Source organism: Lytechinus pictus, chromosome 7 (genome assembly GCF_037042905.1).
Source record: "Lytechinus pictus isolate F3 Inbred chromosome 7, Lp3.0, whole genome shotgun sequence".
NCBI lineage: Eukaryota > Metazoa > Echinodermata > Echinoidea > Temnopleuroida > Toxopneustidae > Lytechinus > Lytechinus pictus.
The window spans coordinates 27,872,144-27,890,362 of NC_087251.1; the positions used below are offsets into that span (position 1 = coordinate 27,872,144).

Consider the following 18,219-nt stretch of genomic DNA (forward strand, 5'->3'; position numbering starts at 1 on the left):
ATAGGAAAAGAGAAGGAACTTTGAGTAATGACCAAATATCATAGAGAAGACCAAGAATGGAAGAACGTACAGCTTATTGGTGAACTAGCTGAAAAAAAATAGGGGTATCGAAAAACGAAAGTTTACCTAATTATCTTTTTCTAACATAAATATATATATATAATATATATTTACTGAATGTAGTATTCACTCAAAATACAACTGACTATGATTGAAACGAAAGCAGAAGAACAGAGAAAGTGCCCAAAATTAACTTCGGGAAAGAGAGAAGAAAACTTCTTTATTGAATAAGATACAGTGTTACTGCATGGGATCGGTAAGATCAGAACTTAGAAAGTAGAGGGAAAGTCGAAAAGATGTAGAGAGAAAAGAAATAATAAGAGAAGAAAAAAACTTGGAAAAAATGAAACAATTAAAAAATGAAAAGAAGGTGGCGAAATGGAAGGGAAAGCGTATAAAAGAAGTTAGAATTAGAATAGAAAATAGAAGAAAAAGAAATAATCAAATAAATGAATACAGAAAGAAAGAGTTTAGAGAGTGAATGCAAGACAGAATGAAGAAGCCAACAACAAATGAAGAGGAAGGGGGGGGGGGGGGTTGAGAAAAAAAAAAGACTCGGACGGGGAGCTATAGCTATAGAATGAAAACAATAAGAATAGAATATCCGGAGAATATCCCCAGACATGCCAGAAGATATATCTCCAATCAATAAAAAAAGTTTTTATCACTTATTCACTTTGACAGCCAGACATTAGACTTTGCTTTATTAGCAGCGTGGCTTTACTAGTACTCTCTGGCATCTGCATCTGCCACCACTCTGAAGAGCGTTTTGTTATATGAAATATCAAATATGTGAACAAAAGGAGTTTTGTATTGTCCGCAAATTTATTGCAAGCGCACAAAAAGACCATTCATGTGCAGAGTTGATGCCAATTTGAAACAAATGTTTATAAAAGTTTGGTAATAATTTACAAGTGGAATTAAAGATTTTGGATACAAATTGCAAATAATTTATTCCTAAATATCTTAAGATATTCATCACCGACCAAACATTTATTTTCAGATCAAATAATTTGAATAAATAATTAGCAAGAAATCACAATATTGCAAAATGGCGGGGGATAACTCTTCGGATTGTTATTGTGGAGATATTCTCAAGCTACTTGATTTGGGTAAGAGACTTCATTTTATTTCAAAATTTTAACATTTTTATGTGTGAAAAAGTGTATTTTACCATTTCTTTACTGAAAAACGCGGAGATTTTATAAGGTATGTGAAAGCGAGGCCTGCAAGTGCAGAACGGTTAACGTGACAATGCATGTGTGAGAGAAAAATTGTAGTCCCAGATGTTGTAATCCACGTAAGTTGTTAGCAAGATTTTATACTGTCGTTGTTAAATGCAAATATGGCAATGCACTCTCTCTTCGATCTTCCTGGGCCAGGCCAGATACAGAAGCAGACCCAATAGGGCCCACTCATCCAATGTACAAGGTTATAAAGGCTTAGTACTGAGCTGTTGAAATGCCAATTAGACCTTCATAGCCAGCAAAATGTCGCCTTTGTCGGTCATCATTGTTTGGCTTTACTAAGCTTTTGGGAACCAATCTTCCATTCCAAGACCAAGTTCCAAACAGACACGCCAGACAAACCAAATATTGACCCAACAATGATTTAAATAATAAAACGTTGCTGTTGAGGCTTAAGTCAAAATTACACTCTTAACTTTTAGTTTTAGTCAGTGCACAGGCATGATGACAGGCCACAGTCACCCAAGGGTTCATTACATGCCGCCGCGCACAGAAAAATCAAGCCATAGAAGTCGTGTGTTGTGGACCCAAGAAGTGAGATCCCAGCACGCGCGACCCACTAGTTAGAAATCCACTGCCAAACGCGGTTCGTGGTGCGAGGTTAGTATACTAATACTAACCTCGCAATACGTGTGAGTATACTAATACTAACCTCGCAATACGTGTGAGTGGGCCACAGTTGGCAGCCACATCAATTTTACGAGTTCGTCCCTCACGAGGTTTCCGGTAGTGCTGGTCGATATTTGATTCAATTTAATATCGCTTGCAAGCAATGGCCAAAGCAAAGTATCATCTATGTCATGATGCATTGCCAGAGTCACCAGAAATGAAATTATTGCTTAATATTTTACCTGAAAGAGGATATTCTTGGCTTTAAAATGAAACATGACTCACTAGTGGTTCCTGACCCTCATTACAAAGAGAAAAACATTTGGTGGACACCACTGTATGGTAAGGTCACATCTCCAAGTCTGCGCGGTTCCCCTTGTCTGTACATGCGTATCTACGCGATTTCAGTAAAGGAAGATGCACAACGACCACTTTCTTATACATAGAAAGATATTTAAAAATGTGACTCAAAATGGTGGAAAATGTATTACTTTTGGGCATTCCATGTGACGGAATCAAAATGCAGCCTTTGTTGTCAAAATCCCTGAATCATGTGTAAAGTGAAAGGGTGCGCAGAAATGGGGCACCATTTTTTTCAGTCTGAAAATTACTGGCCAATGTTTTTTCCAAGAAAATTATATATTCAAATTCATTTATTTCACATCTCTAAAAAACATACAAGATAAAATACATCGAAATCAAAATTTCTTATGATATTTTTGGCATACTGTACCTATAAGAATATAAGGAAAATTATCAACAGAATTTTTTGTGAAATTAAAAGAGATTCAAGTTCAATCTTAACGTAAATAGTTAGGTGTGCAGACATGGGGCCCTCCTTCATACCACAGGATGTTACTCTTCAGAGAAGAGGGAGAAAAGTTGACAAGTCTATTGAAGCCCACTTACTCAGACACTATTGTACAATGTGGTTAAAAGTAGTGCTGTTGTCGGGAACAAAAATCCATGTCGACATATCGCTTAAAAATTAATCCCGACATCGACAACGTCGACATGAAAAAGGGACTGTAATTTAGCCTACGCTCCCTAACATAAAAAAAAATCATTCGATCGTGGAACATAACACTCTCAATCAAATGTATTCACCTTGACACGAGTGATATCCCCACACTAGATCTAGATCTATATAATACAGGCTCAGTTCAGGAAACATTTTCACTAAGCTAGAGTGAATTCACTTCCAAAATCACCGATTAATCCGCATTTTTTTCTGGAGAATCAAGTTTTTTTTACCACTATCCGGTCTCGAAAGCATTGCGCAATAACACTCGGAGCCAATTTGAGAATCACCAATTACAACAGTGATCATTGCGTATTATACGCTGGTACACATGTGCTGCAAACGCAAGCTCCTCAAATTGACAAAAAAACAATGAAAATCGACCGATCATTTCAGTATCACTTCCGCGGCGATCCGTGCAACGATCTCCAAACGAAGGAAGGGAAGTTTTCTGTGACTTCGTGATATGAAGTAAGCGCTCAATTGCAGCGGTCACAACTTTGACAAAAACACAGGTTCGCTGCTGCTCACATTTATGTGAAAAGTATTGCATTGAGGAGCAACGTATTATCAAGCACGGTGAATAGCGATGGGTACATATTTCCGTGGATGGGTACGGTGAATGCTACTACGCTACGCTCGCTATAGCGCTAGATACAGATCTAGAGCGATCGTCGGGATCGAGGGTGGCTCGATCGGGCATGCCGGCCCCGCACTGACGTATTACTGTGGATAAATGCTTCCAACTTTTCAGCTAAGCTTAACACTCGTGACTTTAAGCTAGACCCTTTTTTATTTTATGTTTACATGTCGATGTGGGTGCGTGCATGTCGACATGTCGGAAACATTGAAAAGCCTTTGTATGTCGACATCAATGTCGATATGAGGCCTATCGACAACAGCACTAGAGGATTAGAACTCTTTCAAATATCCTGGAAGGAGTTGTTAAATGAGCTCCAAATTTGTCTCACTAATTAGGCACATCCTATTTATTACCAAGAAATGTCGATGGAAGGTCTTATCCATTTTTTAAATTTATTCAAGTTCAAGATAGGGGGAATAGGAATACTTTGGTTTTCAGGAAGAACAAATAGCAAAATCTTTAAAGACACAAAATGTGTCTACATGTAATTAAAACTGTCAGAACAATCATCCGGGTTAGTTTATTACATCCATTTTTGTATAGTTCAGAGAAAACAGTATATTCTTTGAAGAAATACTAAAAACTGAAATTGACCATTTTACCCAACCACTCTTATTGTCCTGTAAATAACACGTTGCGACTTTTTGTGGGCTTTGCAATTGCCATGCCTCATCACATATTTGTTCATTATGAGCTGCAATTCTATTAGAGTAGGGAAGGGGAAAATTAAAGTTATATATTGATCTGTGCTTTATATCAATGAAAAGAGGGAATTTGGGTACCATCTTACAAGGTTCTGAGTTGTTTAAAAACAATACAGAGCTGCATAAAATTTTGTCTTGCCTGCATAGAGACTATATACATGTAGGCACCGCTTTTCCAATGACGGCAGTGTCAACATCAAATCTTAACCTAAGGTGAAGTTTTTTTAATGACATAACTTAGAATATTTATGGACCTGGATCATGAAACTTGGACATAAGGGTAATCAAGTATTACTGACTACCCTCCCTGAGTTTCAGGTCACATGACCAAGGTAAAAGGTCATTTAGGGTCAATGAACTTAGACCATGTTGCGTATATTTGTTGAATTGAAAGTTTATGGAGCTAGTTCATAAGACTTGGACATAAGAGTAATCAAATATCACTGAACATTCCGTGTGAGTTTCCAGTCACATTACAAAGGTTAAAGGTCATTTAAGGTCAATGTTTGGGGTAATTGTTGAGTTGCCATCATAACTTTGATAGTTTATGTATCTAGTTCATGAAATGTTGACATATGGGTAGTCAAGTATCATTGCTCATCTTGAACTAGTCTTCGGTCATTTCATCAAGGTCAAATGACTTCAAGCCAGGGTCAAATGTCATTTATGGTCAATGAACATAGTTCTTATATATATATTATTATACGAATTGTGTTTTTTTTGTGTGTGAATTATTTAATCAAAGTCAGCACTGCTGCTATTTAATCGCGTAATGCAGGCGAGACTGCCAGTGGCACTCTACTTGTTGGTCAATAAATAGTGAATGAATTTTCATAATCAATAACATGTTGTTAATATTGTGTTACTGCTATATATCAACATGATCGTTTCAATTCAATTTATTAATAATTCATAAAATGCAAAGCAGATATATTATACAATAAAATCTGTATGGGAATCACAAAAGCCTATGGCTTGCTAAACAGTGATCCCCTTACACACAAAATATACATAATGACATGGTAAATCAAGAACTTAAATGAACAATCAAATCTACAATAGGTCAATTACAACCAGAGTTTGTGCACAGTTTAATTGCTTTCTTTTGCAAACAAATAACCGATTACTGTTTTTTTTTATTATTACCTGAATAAACTATTCCACAATAATTTAAATGCGGCAAGATAAAGGCATTGTATAACATGAATAAGGTTTTTAAAGGTATAAAATGTCAAATTTTGCTCATAACACCTACGGTACATGTATGTACATACCTATTTTCGAATAGATATTATTAAGATTATCTTTTTTTGGGAAGGGGGGCACAACAATAGATGTCCCCCCCCCCCAAAAAAAAAAAGATAAACCTCTGTGCTAATGCCCATGTTGTTGAGTGTTTGATACTTGTAACGAGTTTCGTGCTCGGCTTCTTTTTGTCTCTCGCAAGGGAATGTACAATCTAGCCAGCTTCCGGGGCAAACTGGGGGTCTTGCCTGTGGCACGTGCCGGTCATATAACATGAATGAACATGTGACATCTTGTGCTGAAATACCAAATTTGGACATGGAGCAGATTGTATACAAAGAATTTTGTGTGTGATGAATGAATACAATTAAATTTGCCACTCTCCACCCAGATTAAGTGTTGTTATTTGGTGCATGTACCTGGTAGGAAGGAATTACTGCTGGAGCACCTGATCAGGGTAGCTGTACTAATGTCGGGGTAATAGTATGCAGTGCTTACAAATATTTTATTAGGCACTACCTGGTACATAAATGTTGCATAAAATAAATGATTAAATTTGCGATCCCTTTTTGTTTTGGGGATCACATTGCTGAAAAATGTGACAAGACAACACCTTACGTATAAAGGTAAACTAGTTGTGATGTGACAAACAGACAAATTTTCACTTGTTAGAGCCTTTAAATCCCCAAACATACTATAGTAGTCAGCATAGATCTGCAGTTCAGGAAGATCAGTCGTTTATTTTTCCATTAAATTTTTAATGTAGCCTACATGTACATGTACATTTATCCCATCTCATACCGCATACATGTATTTACACATACATGTATGTTGGATGGGGGGTCGGGCGTCCGGACACTTTATATTTTTGAAGCCTTTTTTTTGTCTTTGGATTACACTAAAAATATGAATTCAATAGTTGTAATCATCTTCTATCTTGTTCTCTATAATATTTCCTAACATTTTGTACTAAAAATTGATGAAACTTCACTTGTAAATTTTTCCAAATGACTTTCTAAAATTGATCGTCCAGGCACACAACCTGTCCGGACACAACAACCCACTATCATGGAAATATCTGAAATCGTCATGATTGTATTTTTGTTTTTTCTTTGCTTTAGATTTCCCTTAACATTTTCTTTTGACATTTTATTGGCTCAGGGCAACAGGCCAGTGGTAGTGCTGAGTTATTTTCCCCTTGACCTGTTTTATTTTTGTCTCGCCTGCATAACAGAAGCGAAACATAGGCGCTACATTTCCAAAGGCGGTCATAAACACGGAGTCTTTACCAAGGTTAAGTTTTGGAATATAGTTCTACATGTAAGGGCTTATTTCATAAAACTTGGACAACAGGATAATCAGGTTGCTGGTATTTGTTTCAGGTCACATGATCAAGGACAAAAGCCGTTAAGGTTCATGTCAAAGGTTTGATGAAATTCCATTAAAAAATATTAGTTCTGGATATCAAAAGATTTAAATTCAATTTGTAATGTCATACATGTATGCAAGCATAAATGCCATTAATGGCTTGAGATGCCTAAAATATTTTTTCTTTATCATAGAAGTGGGTTTCAAATGATGCATCTAATGGTAAAATGAATGCATTTGTGAGTAAAATATTTTGTTGAGAAACTTGCAATTTTAATTTGAAAGGGGTAGCTTTCATGGGATTTCCAATGGGCTGCTCACATGTAATTTATGGAAAAAAAAACTGTTCATGACCACCACTTGATCAGGGCCTTATAACATAAATCTTTGTGATTGATTGTTAGGTGCCATTTTACAATTGATTGCATTGACCACAACATGAAGTCAGTCGCTAAAATCAATAGTATGATCCGCCACTGAGCTTTATGTACAGTGTTCTGGGCTCCTGAAGTCTGATTTGTGTCACCTTGAAATGCTTGACTCATACATGAATAATTTGTACATTACAGTCAGTCCGCAAGCCCTGAAAAAGTAGCTTCTTTTATCCAAGTGATATTCATGACAAGAGGGTTTTTGCATAGTTAATGAGCTTGGTGCGAACCAAAACACCTCTTTTTATTCGGCCATTGCTGCTCTAAATATTGACCAAATTTCATGTTTTTGGTATCTTTGTAAAGAAGAAGAATCATTCTTTTAGGTCATGTGTTTGGATTTTTAAAAGAATGTTGTAATATAGGAAAAACTTTTGATCTAAAACATGAAACAAAATATTTTTTTTCATGCAACAAAAGTTGTTGTTTTCACACTTAATTTCTGTTTAGGCACAAATGATTTTTAAATCATGATAAAGCTGAAGATCTAAGCTTTAATATGATATAATTTTTATAAGAAGATGTATTTTAGATGGGTCAGCAGCCAGCTTTTCATAGGCCAAGTACATTTTGCAGCTCAAAAACAAGAATACTGCGCTCTGATTGGTCATAGACCACACACCCACGCAAATTCCAATGTTCCCCACACTGGGCCTCTGCAAGGTCACACTCACCATGTGGTAATCTCTTCAAATTACCCGCGCCTGTTTGTTTTGAAAACAGTATTCAGCCAATCAGAACTCTGGATTTTATGTTACTCAGAAATTTCAGAAATCTCGTCTTGCATCTTGATGGATATAACTGGCTGCTGACCCATCTAAAAGATGCCACATATCAAGAGTGACATTGTAAGAAAGTATAGAGTTTGAGCTTTCTGATGATATAAATAATGTTGGTGCCTAAAACACAAAATGTTGCACAATTTGCAAGTGAAAACAGAGGAAGAAAATTCTGTTTGATGCATCTTTTCAGGTAAAAAATTCACTTATTTATCAAAATATTTCATTCAAAAGAAATGACCAATATAAAAGGGTAACATTTACTCTTGCCCATGGTACAAAAATAATCAATATTACTCAAGGAGAAAGTGGTTAAATTCTTTGAGAAAGAAAGTCTCACAATTCACGAGATTTTGCAGGGACATGAATTCAGCCACGAGAGGACTTGGATAAATCTTGCTCATTTGCTCATTAACACAGGGGCTTGCGGACTGACTGATTACACCTAAATTTGCCCCCTCTGCTAGTTCACCAGACACAATCCCAATTGAATATCCCAGATGCATGCAGGAGTAATATAATTTCTTTAGCTAGTACCATACATAAAGACCAGCAGCCCTGATTATTATCTCATCATCTCCTGTGTGTATTTTATCCCACATTGGCGTATGTAAAAAGCCATCTATTCATGCACACACAGACACTCAACCCTTGTCACCTTTCGAAAGCACAGGGGGTACCCAATTCCATTCATAAAATTTTGTATTGAACAAGTATGTACTTTGTAATGTATCATGAAGTGTGTGTACACAAATGTGTATTCTTGAATGCACAGATATAGATGCAGTGCTTTGGAATAATCTGTGTATGATTTCTTCAGCAACATACACCAGACAAAAATATGATGAATGCTTTCTACCTCCAATTCCTCGATAATGCAATCCATGTTGTTATCATACCACTGCTGTTTTGTCTCAAGTGCATCAAATTAAACCAAACATTTAACAAAATATTTGTTTGTTCTCTTTCACTCAAATTGTATCAGACATGTTGGCCTAATAGTTTTTAGTACTGACTTTAATGTGGGGTTTTGTTCATGAACTTTGAATAATGAATGTATATGCACAGGTATGAAAGAGACTTCGGTCCTCCTGGAAATTGTTGCAACCCCAGAGGAAAAACTTTAGATTTCAGATAACCCAACCCAATTAAAGTAAATCTACATTACATGTATGATGTAGGCCTACATGTACTGTTCCCAGGTTGAACGCAGTCTGAAACTGAAGGCTTCTTGTACAAAGTGTATATCTATAGGCATATATGTAGGCCTCTTATAAATTATGCATGTATCACTCTATACCATACAAAAACATGGCAGGACTTTTTTTTTCTGACACAAATGATGTATGTTAATTGTTTTTATATAAATTTCAAGATCATCATCATTATCATCATCGTCACCGTTGCCATTATCATCGTCACCATTGTCATTATCATCATCAGTGTCATCAATATCTATTATCACCCTAATTCATAATCTTCTTTATCATCATTGTTGAGCTTCTTCTTTATCTTTTTTTACTTTTTACTTTATCTGCAGGCACTCATGAAAAGATTGAATTGCAAAAAGAACATGTATGGATTCTGTACAACTACACACAAGCCTTTCTCCACAGGTAAATATAAAATTTATTACTTTTTTGTATTTGTTTATAGAATACATTTAGGGACTAAGCCTTTTATAAATAACTTTCTTATTAACTGTGTTTCATTTCTCTGAGAGGTGTGATTGATTGAAATCAGAATGCAATTTTTCATTAGCAATGGCTGGCTTAATAAGGTATCATGTATATCGGTGCATGAGGGATGCCTGTAGAAGTTACAGAATAAACCCGTATGCAATAAAAAAAAGTCTCTTTTGACGTGGGAATTTATGATTAGGCCTATATTTTCAGTATTGAACAAAATACAAATATATTCAGGCTTTGAGAAAGTATAGTATACAAATATACCAGGCTTTGAGTAAGTATAGCAGGAATTATTTATCCGAGGTTGGACTGGCATTACTATTGATTGATTTTGCCAGTACAACCGAGGATGAATAATTTATCTCTATACTTTCGAAATAAAGGCCTGGTATATTTGTTTTATATCCTACTTTCACACCTAGCGGATTACAATATCAGTTACACCATATGTGTATTTATATTTTTTCATATACATTTCTTTTTTGGATATATTTATATACATATCACTTATAGATACATATTTACACTTACCTTCTTCTCTTAGTTTGTTTAATGCTTTATCTGTCTTTTGCACATTATCAGTTGTTCCCCATTCTTTTCCTTTTTCCCCCACTCTTATGCACCAGTTTATTATGCCTTTCTTTGTAACCTGTTTGACCCACCTCTCACTAATTCTCTAGTTATTCATCCCTCTATCACTGTTTTGTTCCAGATCCTGTTTGATGTTGCCTGCCTCATTATCTTAATCCCTCTTGGCCTTACTTACACTAACTTCCCTTTTACCCTTTTTACACACGCTAAAATTTCCTTAACCCCGTACTATAGGTGGGGCTAAATTGCCATTTAGCCCCACCTATAGTACGGGGTTAAGCTTAGCCCACTTTCTTTTTACACAGCATTTTTGCAAAGTGGGCTAACCCCACCTTTAGTACGGGATTATTTGGCCCTGCAAAAAAGCAGGGTTATCCCAGCAATTGTGGTGCTAAGAGCGATAGTACGGGGTTAAGATCGCTAGTGTAAAACGAAAGTTGGCTAAGCTTAACCCCGTACTATAGGTGGGGCTAAATGGCAATTTAGCCGCGGCGGCGCTGACTGACCTACTTTTCCTGAAGTGCTTAGCTATGCGCTCAGTGCGCGGAACGCGTATTAGTGCTTGCGCCATCATGATCTGTGGCGTCAATGATGGAATAGTCGACTATTCCATCATTGACGTCACGGAATAGCACATTTTCTTCGGTGGGCGTTTCATTTTCGACATCATCACAAAATAGTGAGAATATGTTTGGTCACATGATGCTATTTAAACCAATCAGCGTACATGATTTAATTTATGTAGGATATAATGGGAATTATTTATCCAAAGGAGTTCTGGCAGTTACTTTTCAGTCCAACTGAGGATTAATCATTCCCATTATGCTTTCAAAGGAAATGCCAAATATATTTGTTTTATATCCTACTTCTAATAAATTAGAACCAAAATCTATGCGCTGAGCTTGTAGAGTTCGGTTACTTGCGTTGAATGACCTACTTTTCACTAAGCCACCGTGCTCAGCCGAATGCGAATTAGTGCCTGCGCCGACGCATCTCTGGACTTGCCTTGGAGAGACGGCTCGCTGACTGGTGTGTCCGAGCGATTAGCTGAATATCCAGTTTTCTTAAACAATGACGACAGGATATTGGTATTGCGAAAAATGTATTAAGGTCTGATATCATGCAACATCATAGAATATATTTGGTCACATGATGCTGTTTGAACCAATCACTATACAGGATTTAATCTTTGTAGGATATAAAAGCTACTATGTATCTTCTAAGACCTTGGCATTGTGTAATCCAAGCTGAAGTACATGAGGGAAGTTGCAAATTGGGTTAGAGGTTCAAATCTTGGGGGAGAATTCACAAAGACTAACGATTTGCCATTATGGTAACACCATGGAAACCTTGATTTTGATTGGCTACTAAGCCTGGTTACCATGATTGCAAGTCCTATATTCGAATTGGCCCAGGTCAAGTTTTTTTAATGGTGATGTTAAACGGTCAGTCTCAAACATACATGTATGTAGTCATATCTGATTCATGCACATCTGTATAAAATCTTGGTTACATTTGCATACTCACACAGGCCTCTACAAAAAAAAATTCATCACTTGCCCTGTCGGGCAAGTGATAAAAAAATTTGCTAGCCCGATAGAAAAAACTGCTTGCCCGATTTTTTTTCAAAAATTCTTTTGCTCTTAATTATTCTTTTCTGTCCTGGCTGAACTTGATTTACTGGCGCTGCCCTTGGCATTTCTTTTTCTTGACTCTTGTTCAAGTTGTTCTGGCCGCCGATCATGACGACAAAAGTCGCCTATTTTAGTCTGACGACTCATTGTTTATTTGGTTTGAAGTTGAAGCCGAGCCCTGGCCAGGGTGACCAGATTTCACAAAATGAAATACAGGATAATCGACAAAAAAAAAGATCAAGAAAGAAGGCTACACAGCGTTAGACTTGTGAAAAAAGTACAGAATTGGAAGGGAGGGTGAACGAAAGAATGAAGGAGAGAAAGAAAAGAGATGAATTGAGAAGAAAGAAAGAAAAAATGAAGAGGAAAATGAAGGAAATAATAAAAATATAAGAAAGTTCTAATAAAAGAAGGATGAAAGAATAAAAATAGATAAAAAGGTTTCTGTCATTCTTTGAATTGAATATAGAAAGAAAAAAAAAGAAAAGGGAAGATGAATAAATGTGTGAAAGTAAAAACAAAGAAGAGAAAGACAAAAAGAAAGTAAGAAAAAAGGAGGAGGAAAGAAAGAAGGAAGGAAAGAAAATTTTCCTTCATTCTTGGAAAGAAAGAAGAAAACAGGAAGGAAGGAAGAAAGAAAGTATAAGGGAAAAGAATAAGGACAAAATGAAATAAATAATGAAAGAAAGAAAGGAGGAAAGAATGAAGGGAGGCCAGAATGAAAAAAAAGAAAATAATGGAAGGAGAGATAGAACGAAAATAAAAACGAGTGGAAGGGAGAAGGAATGAAGGAAATAAAAAAAAGGAAATGTAATAAAGAAGGCAAGTAAGAGAAAGAAGGAAAGAAAGAAAATGAACAGAGAGAGAGAGAGAAAGGATCAGGAAATAAAAATAGATATGTAACAAAAAAGGGCAAGAAGGAAAGATAGAAGGATAGAAAAGAAAGAAAGAGGAAAAAGTTCAATCTTCAAGCAAATAAAAACAATCCAATCATATAACAAAAATCCTAATGATATTTGGTGTTTCTTTTATATATTTTTAAAATAAAATAAAAACTAAAATGTTTTAGAAATGAATAAAATATGGGACGCTGGTCCTGGCCGAGTCAGTCCGAAGCTTGCATGCATTCAGCGCGATCTAGCTCGAGACTCGGCTGGCTCGATCGCGATCGCTCGTGTACGTCCGTACATGTACATGCGCTCAGAGGGCGAGAGAGGGGTTTCCCCAGCTAGCTCCTTCGTCGATTAGTAGCGCATGCGCACATTGTAGTTTATAAAGTAAGATGGCAGCCTCCATCGAACGGGACCGCTCGCGATATATTGTCGCCTTTTGTCGGTAAATTGGCGCTGATTTGACATGTTTCCACTGTTTTTTGACTGGTATGACATTGTATGAGAGATAATTGGCCGATAATTGCAATTTATCAAAAATTATTAAACTTTACTGTCAATTATCTTGTTCATTTTCAAAACAACCACTTGCCCGATCGGGCAATTGACTTTGAGAAATGCTTGCCCGCACGTCATTTTCACTTGCCCCGGGCAAGCGGGTTTGTCGCGCCCTGCTCACACACACATACACATGGGGAAAGTGTGTATAGATTTTTTGTACAAAATGAAATTTGATTTTATAGCTTTGCATAAAAAAATTATTTAGCCATATGATACATGATTACATTGTCTTGAATGGGTTAATTTGGCTGGCCTGTTAAGTTAGCATCGCTAAGCAGGCATTCAAACGAAAATCCCTTATTATACAGATTCAAGAAGTGACATCATTAGAACACCATCATACCCCCTGTTTTAGTCATAATTCACAGAAACTCGCAGAAACTTCAATGGAAAGAGCTGTATATGCTCTTTATTTGCAAAAAGGAGTTAAATCAACTTTTTATTTTGAGAGAAAAATGTATTTGATTGTATCAAGTTTTGCACAGGCATCTACTGTATGGACAAATGAATGCAGTTTTGTTTTTCTAATCGGTCTTGGAGAGCTATGCCTACTGCAGGCCTTCAATTTCATTATTTTTAGGGCAAGGCCACTTTTCCAAAGGGCACAATTCTATATTACAACACAAATGGGAAAATCAAAAGGGCACGAATGTCCAAAGCCTATGAGATGGGTATCAATTGGTGGTTACAACCCGCCTCGAAGTTTGTCAGTTCCAGGTATTTCCTGATCGGGAAATTTGCCCTGATCAGAAAATACAAGGTAATTTTGGCAGTGTGAAAGAAAATTACATGTAATATCCCCGATAGAAAATACCCGCTAGGTAGTAGGTACTTGTTTAAAATACAAGTTTCGCTGGGATTTTTCCAAGGTTGCAGGTATTTTGGCAGTGTGAAAGCAAATTACTGGAACTTTCTTAGTTGGGCGCGGGTGCCGTGGGTTGCTACTGAGCTAGTGATTTTGAATCTCACGCCTTGTCTGCTTATAAGACCATAGTGCGCATGCTCAAAACTTCAGGAATTTTCGGGGCAGTGTGAATGCAGGAATAATTATCGAGTATTTTTCAGCCTGAAAACAGTTCTCCTAATGTAACAGGGATTTTGTGATTGAGGTGGTTTGAAAACACCTAATGCCATTCAATAGGCCATCCACAGCCATGGATTTTGATGACCTTTGATTAATCAATCCATGCCTTGCTACTGAAAGAATTCCTTGGAAATGGTACGGTATTATACTCTATACTATTATGGAGACATGAATTTCCTATCGTAAATATCCATATTACAGGCCACAAAATAGTCTATTAAACTAAGCCAATTCCTGTCATGCATTAAGCCCCCATCACACTTATTCGGAATCAGCAGGAATCAAGCAGAAGCTGGAAAGAAAAAATATTCAAAAAATCTAGAAATTTTTGGGAGGAACTTATGAATTCACCAAACTGGAGTTGAAATTCAGCAAATTGTCCAGGTGTATCATACACTAGTCAAAATGAACTGCAATGGAGTCAGATTGATAATTCGTGCTACATTCTTGGACATTCTAGGCGCATTCTAAATATCCTGACTGCATTCTGAGTGCATTCAAAATATTTTTGTCATTTCTTTTGGCCGTCCCGAAGGTTTTGGTCATGTTCAAAACATTCGAGGGATATTTTCGAACGGTGTTTGAAGTAGATTTAAATGACCAACTGGTGGTCAAACAATAGTACTTTCATTCAGGCCAATTCTGCTTGATTCGGAATAAGTGTGATGGGAGCTTTAAGGTTTGTAAACTTAAGGTATGATCCTGGCAAAAATTTTCTAACTACTTTTAAGTAGGAAGCTGTTTTCACTGACAAACTTGCTTTCAGCAAATGATCAGATACAAGGATTTCAGTAGCTTATAACAAAGCTGAAACAAACACACGGAATAATTTTCAGGAGCCTCATGTAAACATGACCGAACAGTGATCAGGGGAATGAGGGGATGTTCTTGGAGCTTGATGTTGTCTGTTAGCTTCTATGAAAAATTTGGTTACATCTAATCAGATGTAAGAATTTCAGTAGCTTGCAACAGCTGTTGATGAAAGAACAAAATGATGGATAAATCGATGTCTTTGTAAGAACACGAGTTCCCCTTATATCAACAATCCATATTCTTCAAAAGTGGATCTAGCGCCTATTGGTAAGTAGCTCCGAGAGCAAGATGCAGTATCATACAGGATTAGGGGGGAAAAAGTGTCGGGAGCTTATTAGCTTGCATCATCATTAGCACAGTGCAGACACGGAGCATTAGAAGGGGCTTTCCTGCAAAACAACATATCCGTCGATGCCTGGAATGGCATTTATTTCGTTAGAAAAATTGACTTCCTGCCAGTAACTTTGATTTCCTGTCTGGTTCCTGGTGCATTTGTACTTACGTAGTTTTATGATTTTTTATTTAGACCAAATATTTTTACACACAGAACGATAAGGATACATAACAAACTTGAACATGACATTGGTCTGTGAAAAAAGAAGAGCTCACCTACAATGAATAACATTTAAGGAGTGTACACATTAGTTTTCCTAGATTTCGAAGGGGAATCAAATATCTAGAAATAAAATATTAAATACAATATAAAAACATTGAGGAATTTTGCCTCAGGAAAGCTGAAAAAAAAATTATTCATGATTTTTTAAAAGCTGTTACAGACAATCTAATTTGCAATCAACATTGTTTTTCTTTTCAAAGCGTACTATTACATGTAGGTCTACAGTTTTACTGATTTATTTTAATGATCGTTTTTTTAAATTTCATAAGAAGGTCATTTTCATCTGTATAATATTATGTAGTTGTGGTAGGTCAGTGGTATAGTGTGAACGTTTTGTAAATAAAGCAGTGTTATTCTAAGTCTGAAACTGAAATGGATTGGGGAAAATGGATACATCCTATTTAGCCTTGAACTTGTTGTGTTTCTGGGTCTAGAGGCCTGGCTGAGACATTCAGCAGGGTGCTAATTTCATTAGCCAAAGACGATCAAGAGATCCGTAAAGAGACAATGAGGAAGTATGTAATTGTGTCACCTACTGCTCTAACTGTTTGATTCCATTATATGTGCATCATGATGAATAATCCAAAACATCCAGAAGATGAATTAGGATGGAGGGAGTGGAAGAGAGAGAGAGAGAGCTACATATATCGATAATAAGAGAGACAGAGAGGGAGGGGGGTGAAGACGGAGGCCAGAGCGTATTGTAGAGTAGAGAGAAGGAAGCAGGGGGGTATGAAGAAGGGCAGAAGAGAAACAAGTGGTGGTGTGAGGGGTGTAGAAATTAGTGTGACATATTTTTATAAAAGTCTCATTGAAATGAGGCAAGTTGAAGAATGCCGTTAGTCAAGAATATTCTCTTTATCAGGACCATTAATTTTTAAAAGGACATGAAGCACGACTCATGTTTCTTATTTTTAAACTGTCAATCAAATTTGCATAGAGTTCAAGAATCAGTCAGTCTAATAAACACACAAGATATGGGTGAAGATTTTATTAAGTCATTAAAGGTCACCGAAACAGGACTCCATGTAGTTGTAAAGCACTTAAAAGTATTTTCGGACCAGACTCACTTGAAAACTTGAAATACCTGATATTTTGTGAGTGTGAAAACTACCCTGATGTACCTCAATCAGAAAATGGCAGGTATTGTTGCCAGTGTGGAAGCAAATTACTTGTAAATACCCCTGAAAATATTCCCTGTTAATTGGTAGTTTTCAAAATTACCACAACTTTGTAGTTCATGAGTATTTACACAGAATTTCTATCCCATCACAGTGAGGGCACTTGGGTTGCTGGCTGGCAAAAGAGCATTTCTATTTTTATGAAAGGACTTGTTGGGTGTATATATATATCTGATGTATTCTATAGCCTTGATTGCTAATCAGGCCGTACTTGTACTTGCTCAACTTCAAGACTTTACCGTGGAAGAGTCTAGTTTTTTGGTTTGGTATGAATGCCGACAAAAAGTATGGAGTATTTTGAGGCATGAACATATATTTTCTGTGATTTTACGTCTTCCCTGTTCCTGTTACTGGTCCCTGTAATTGTATCGTTTATCAAATTTTATCATTTCCTTTTCAGGCAATGCAATTGTGTCTTCAAGGAATATAAGAACTTTGAGCAGCTGAATAGCTTGGTTCAGCTCGTCCTCCGACTTGCAATTAATATCATCTCTTCGTGGCACCAATCAAGGGAGAACGATGAAGAAGAGCGGAGAAAAGGAAAAGAAGACAAGACAGAGGATCCAGGAAAGGAGGTTAGCGAGACTGACCCTGGAGCGTCCTGCAAAGAGGACGACACAGAACTGCCTATTGCAGAGGACACTGTCAAAGACAAGTGTGATGATAGTGTGAAAGACAAAGAAAAGAGCAGTGATGGAACAACTGAAGATGGAAAAACTGGTGATGTGAAAAAGAAGGAGGAGGAGGAAAGGAAAGATGGAAATGAAGAGGGCATGGAGGAAGAGAAGGGTGTTAACACCACTGAGGATGGGGATGATGTTCCAAGGGATGGTGAGAAGAAGGCGTCCAGGTGTAGAACACCGGAGGAGAGCAATCGTCGGGCGGAAGATGAGGATTGGACGCAGGAGGAGAAGGAGAGGTTATTGCATCTTGTTGCCAAAGTTTTTCACATGACCTTCCCATTGTATTCAGCACATAAACAGTACTACCATGGTGTCACAGATGTAAGTATTATACTTTGTACAATGCTATCAGAAAATCCCTACCAATGACC

At 36.9% G+C, this 18,219-nt stretch overlaps 1 protein-coding gene across 2 annotated transcripts in view; it reads left to right on the forward strand.

Annotated features, from left to right (window-relative positions):
* Nucleotides 1–1,071: 1,071 nt before the first annotated feature.
* LOC129264629 (ubiquitin carboxyl-terminal hydrolase 34-like) overlaps nucleotides 1,072–18,219 on the forward strand; it is a 105,935-nt gene continuing 88,787 nt past the window's right edge. For both annotated transcript variants that reach the window (XM_064102395.1, XM_064102396.1), the window contains exons 1-3: nucleotides 1,072–1,172; nucleotides 9,648–9,723; nucleotides 17,566–18,169. In XM_064102395.1, the coding sequence (XP_063958465.1) occupies nucleotides 1,112–1,172; nucleotides 9,648–9,723; nucleotides 17,566–18,169 (741 nt within the window). In that variant the 5' untranslated portion in view covers nucleotides 1,072–1,111. The remainder of the gene's footprint in view (nucleotides 1,173–9,647; nucleotides 9,724–17,565; nucleotides 18,170–18,219) is intronic.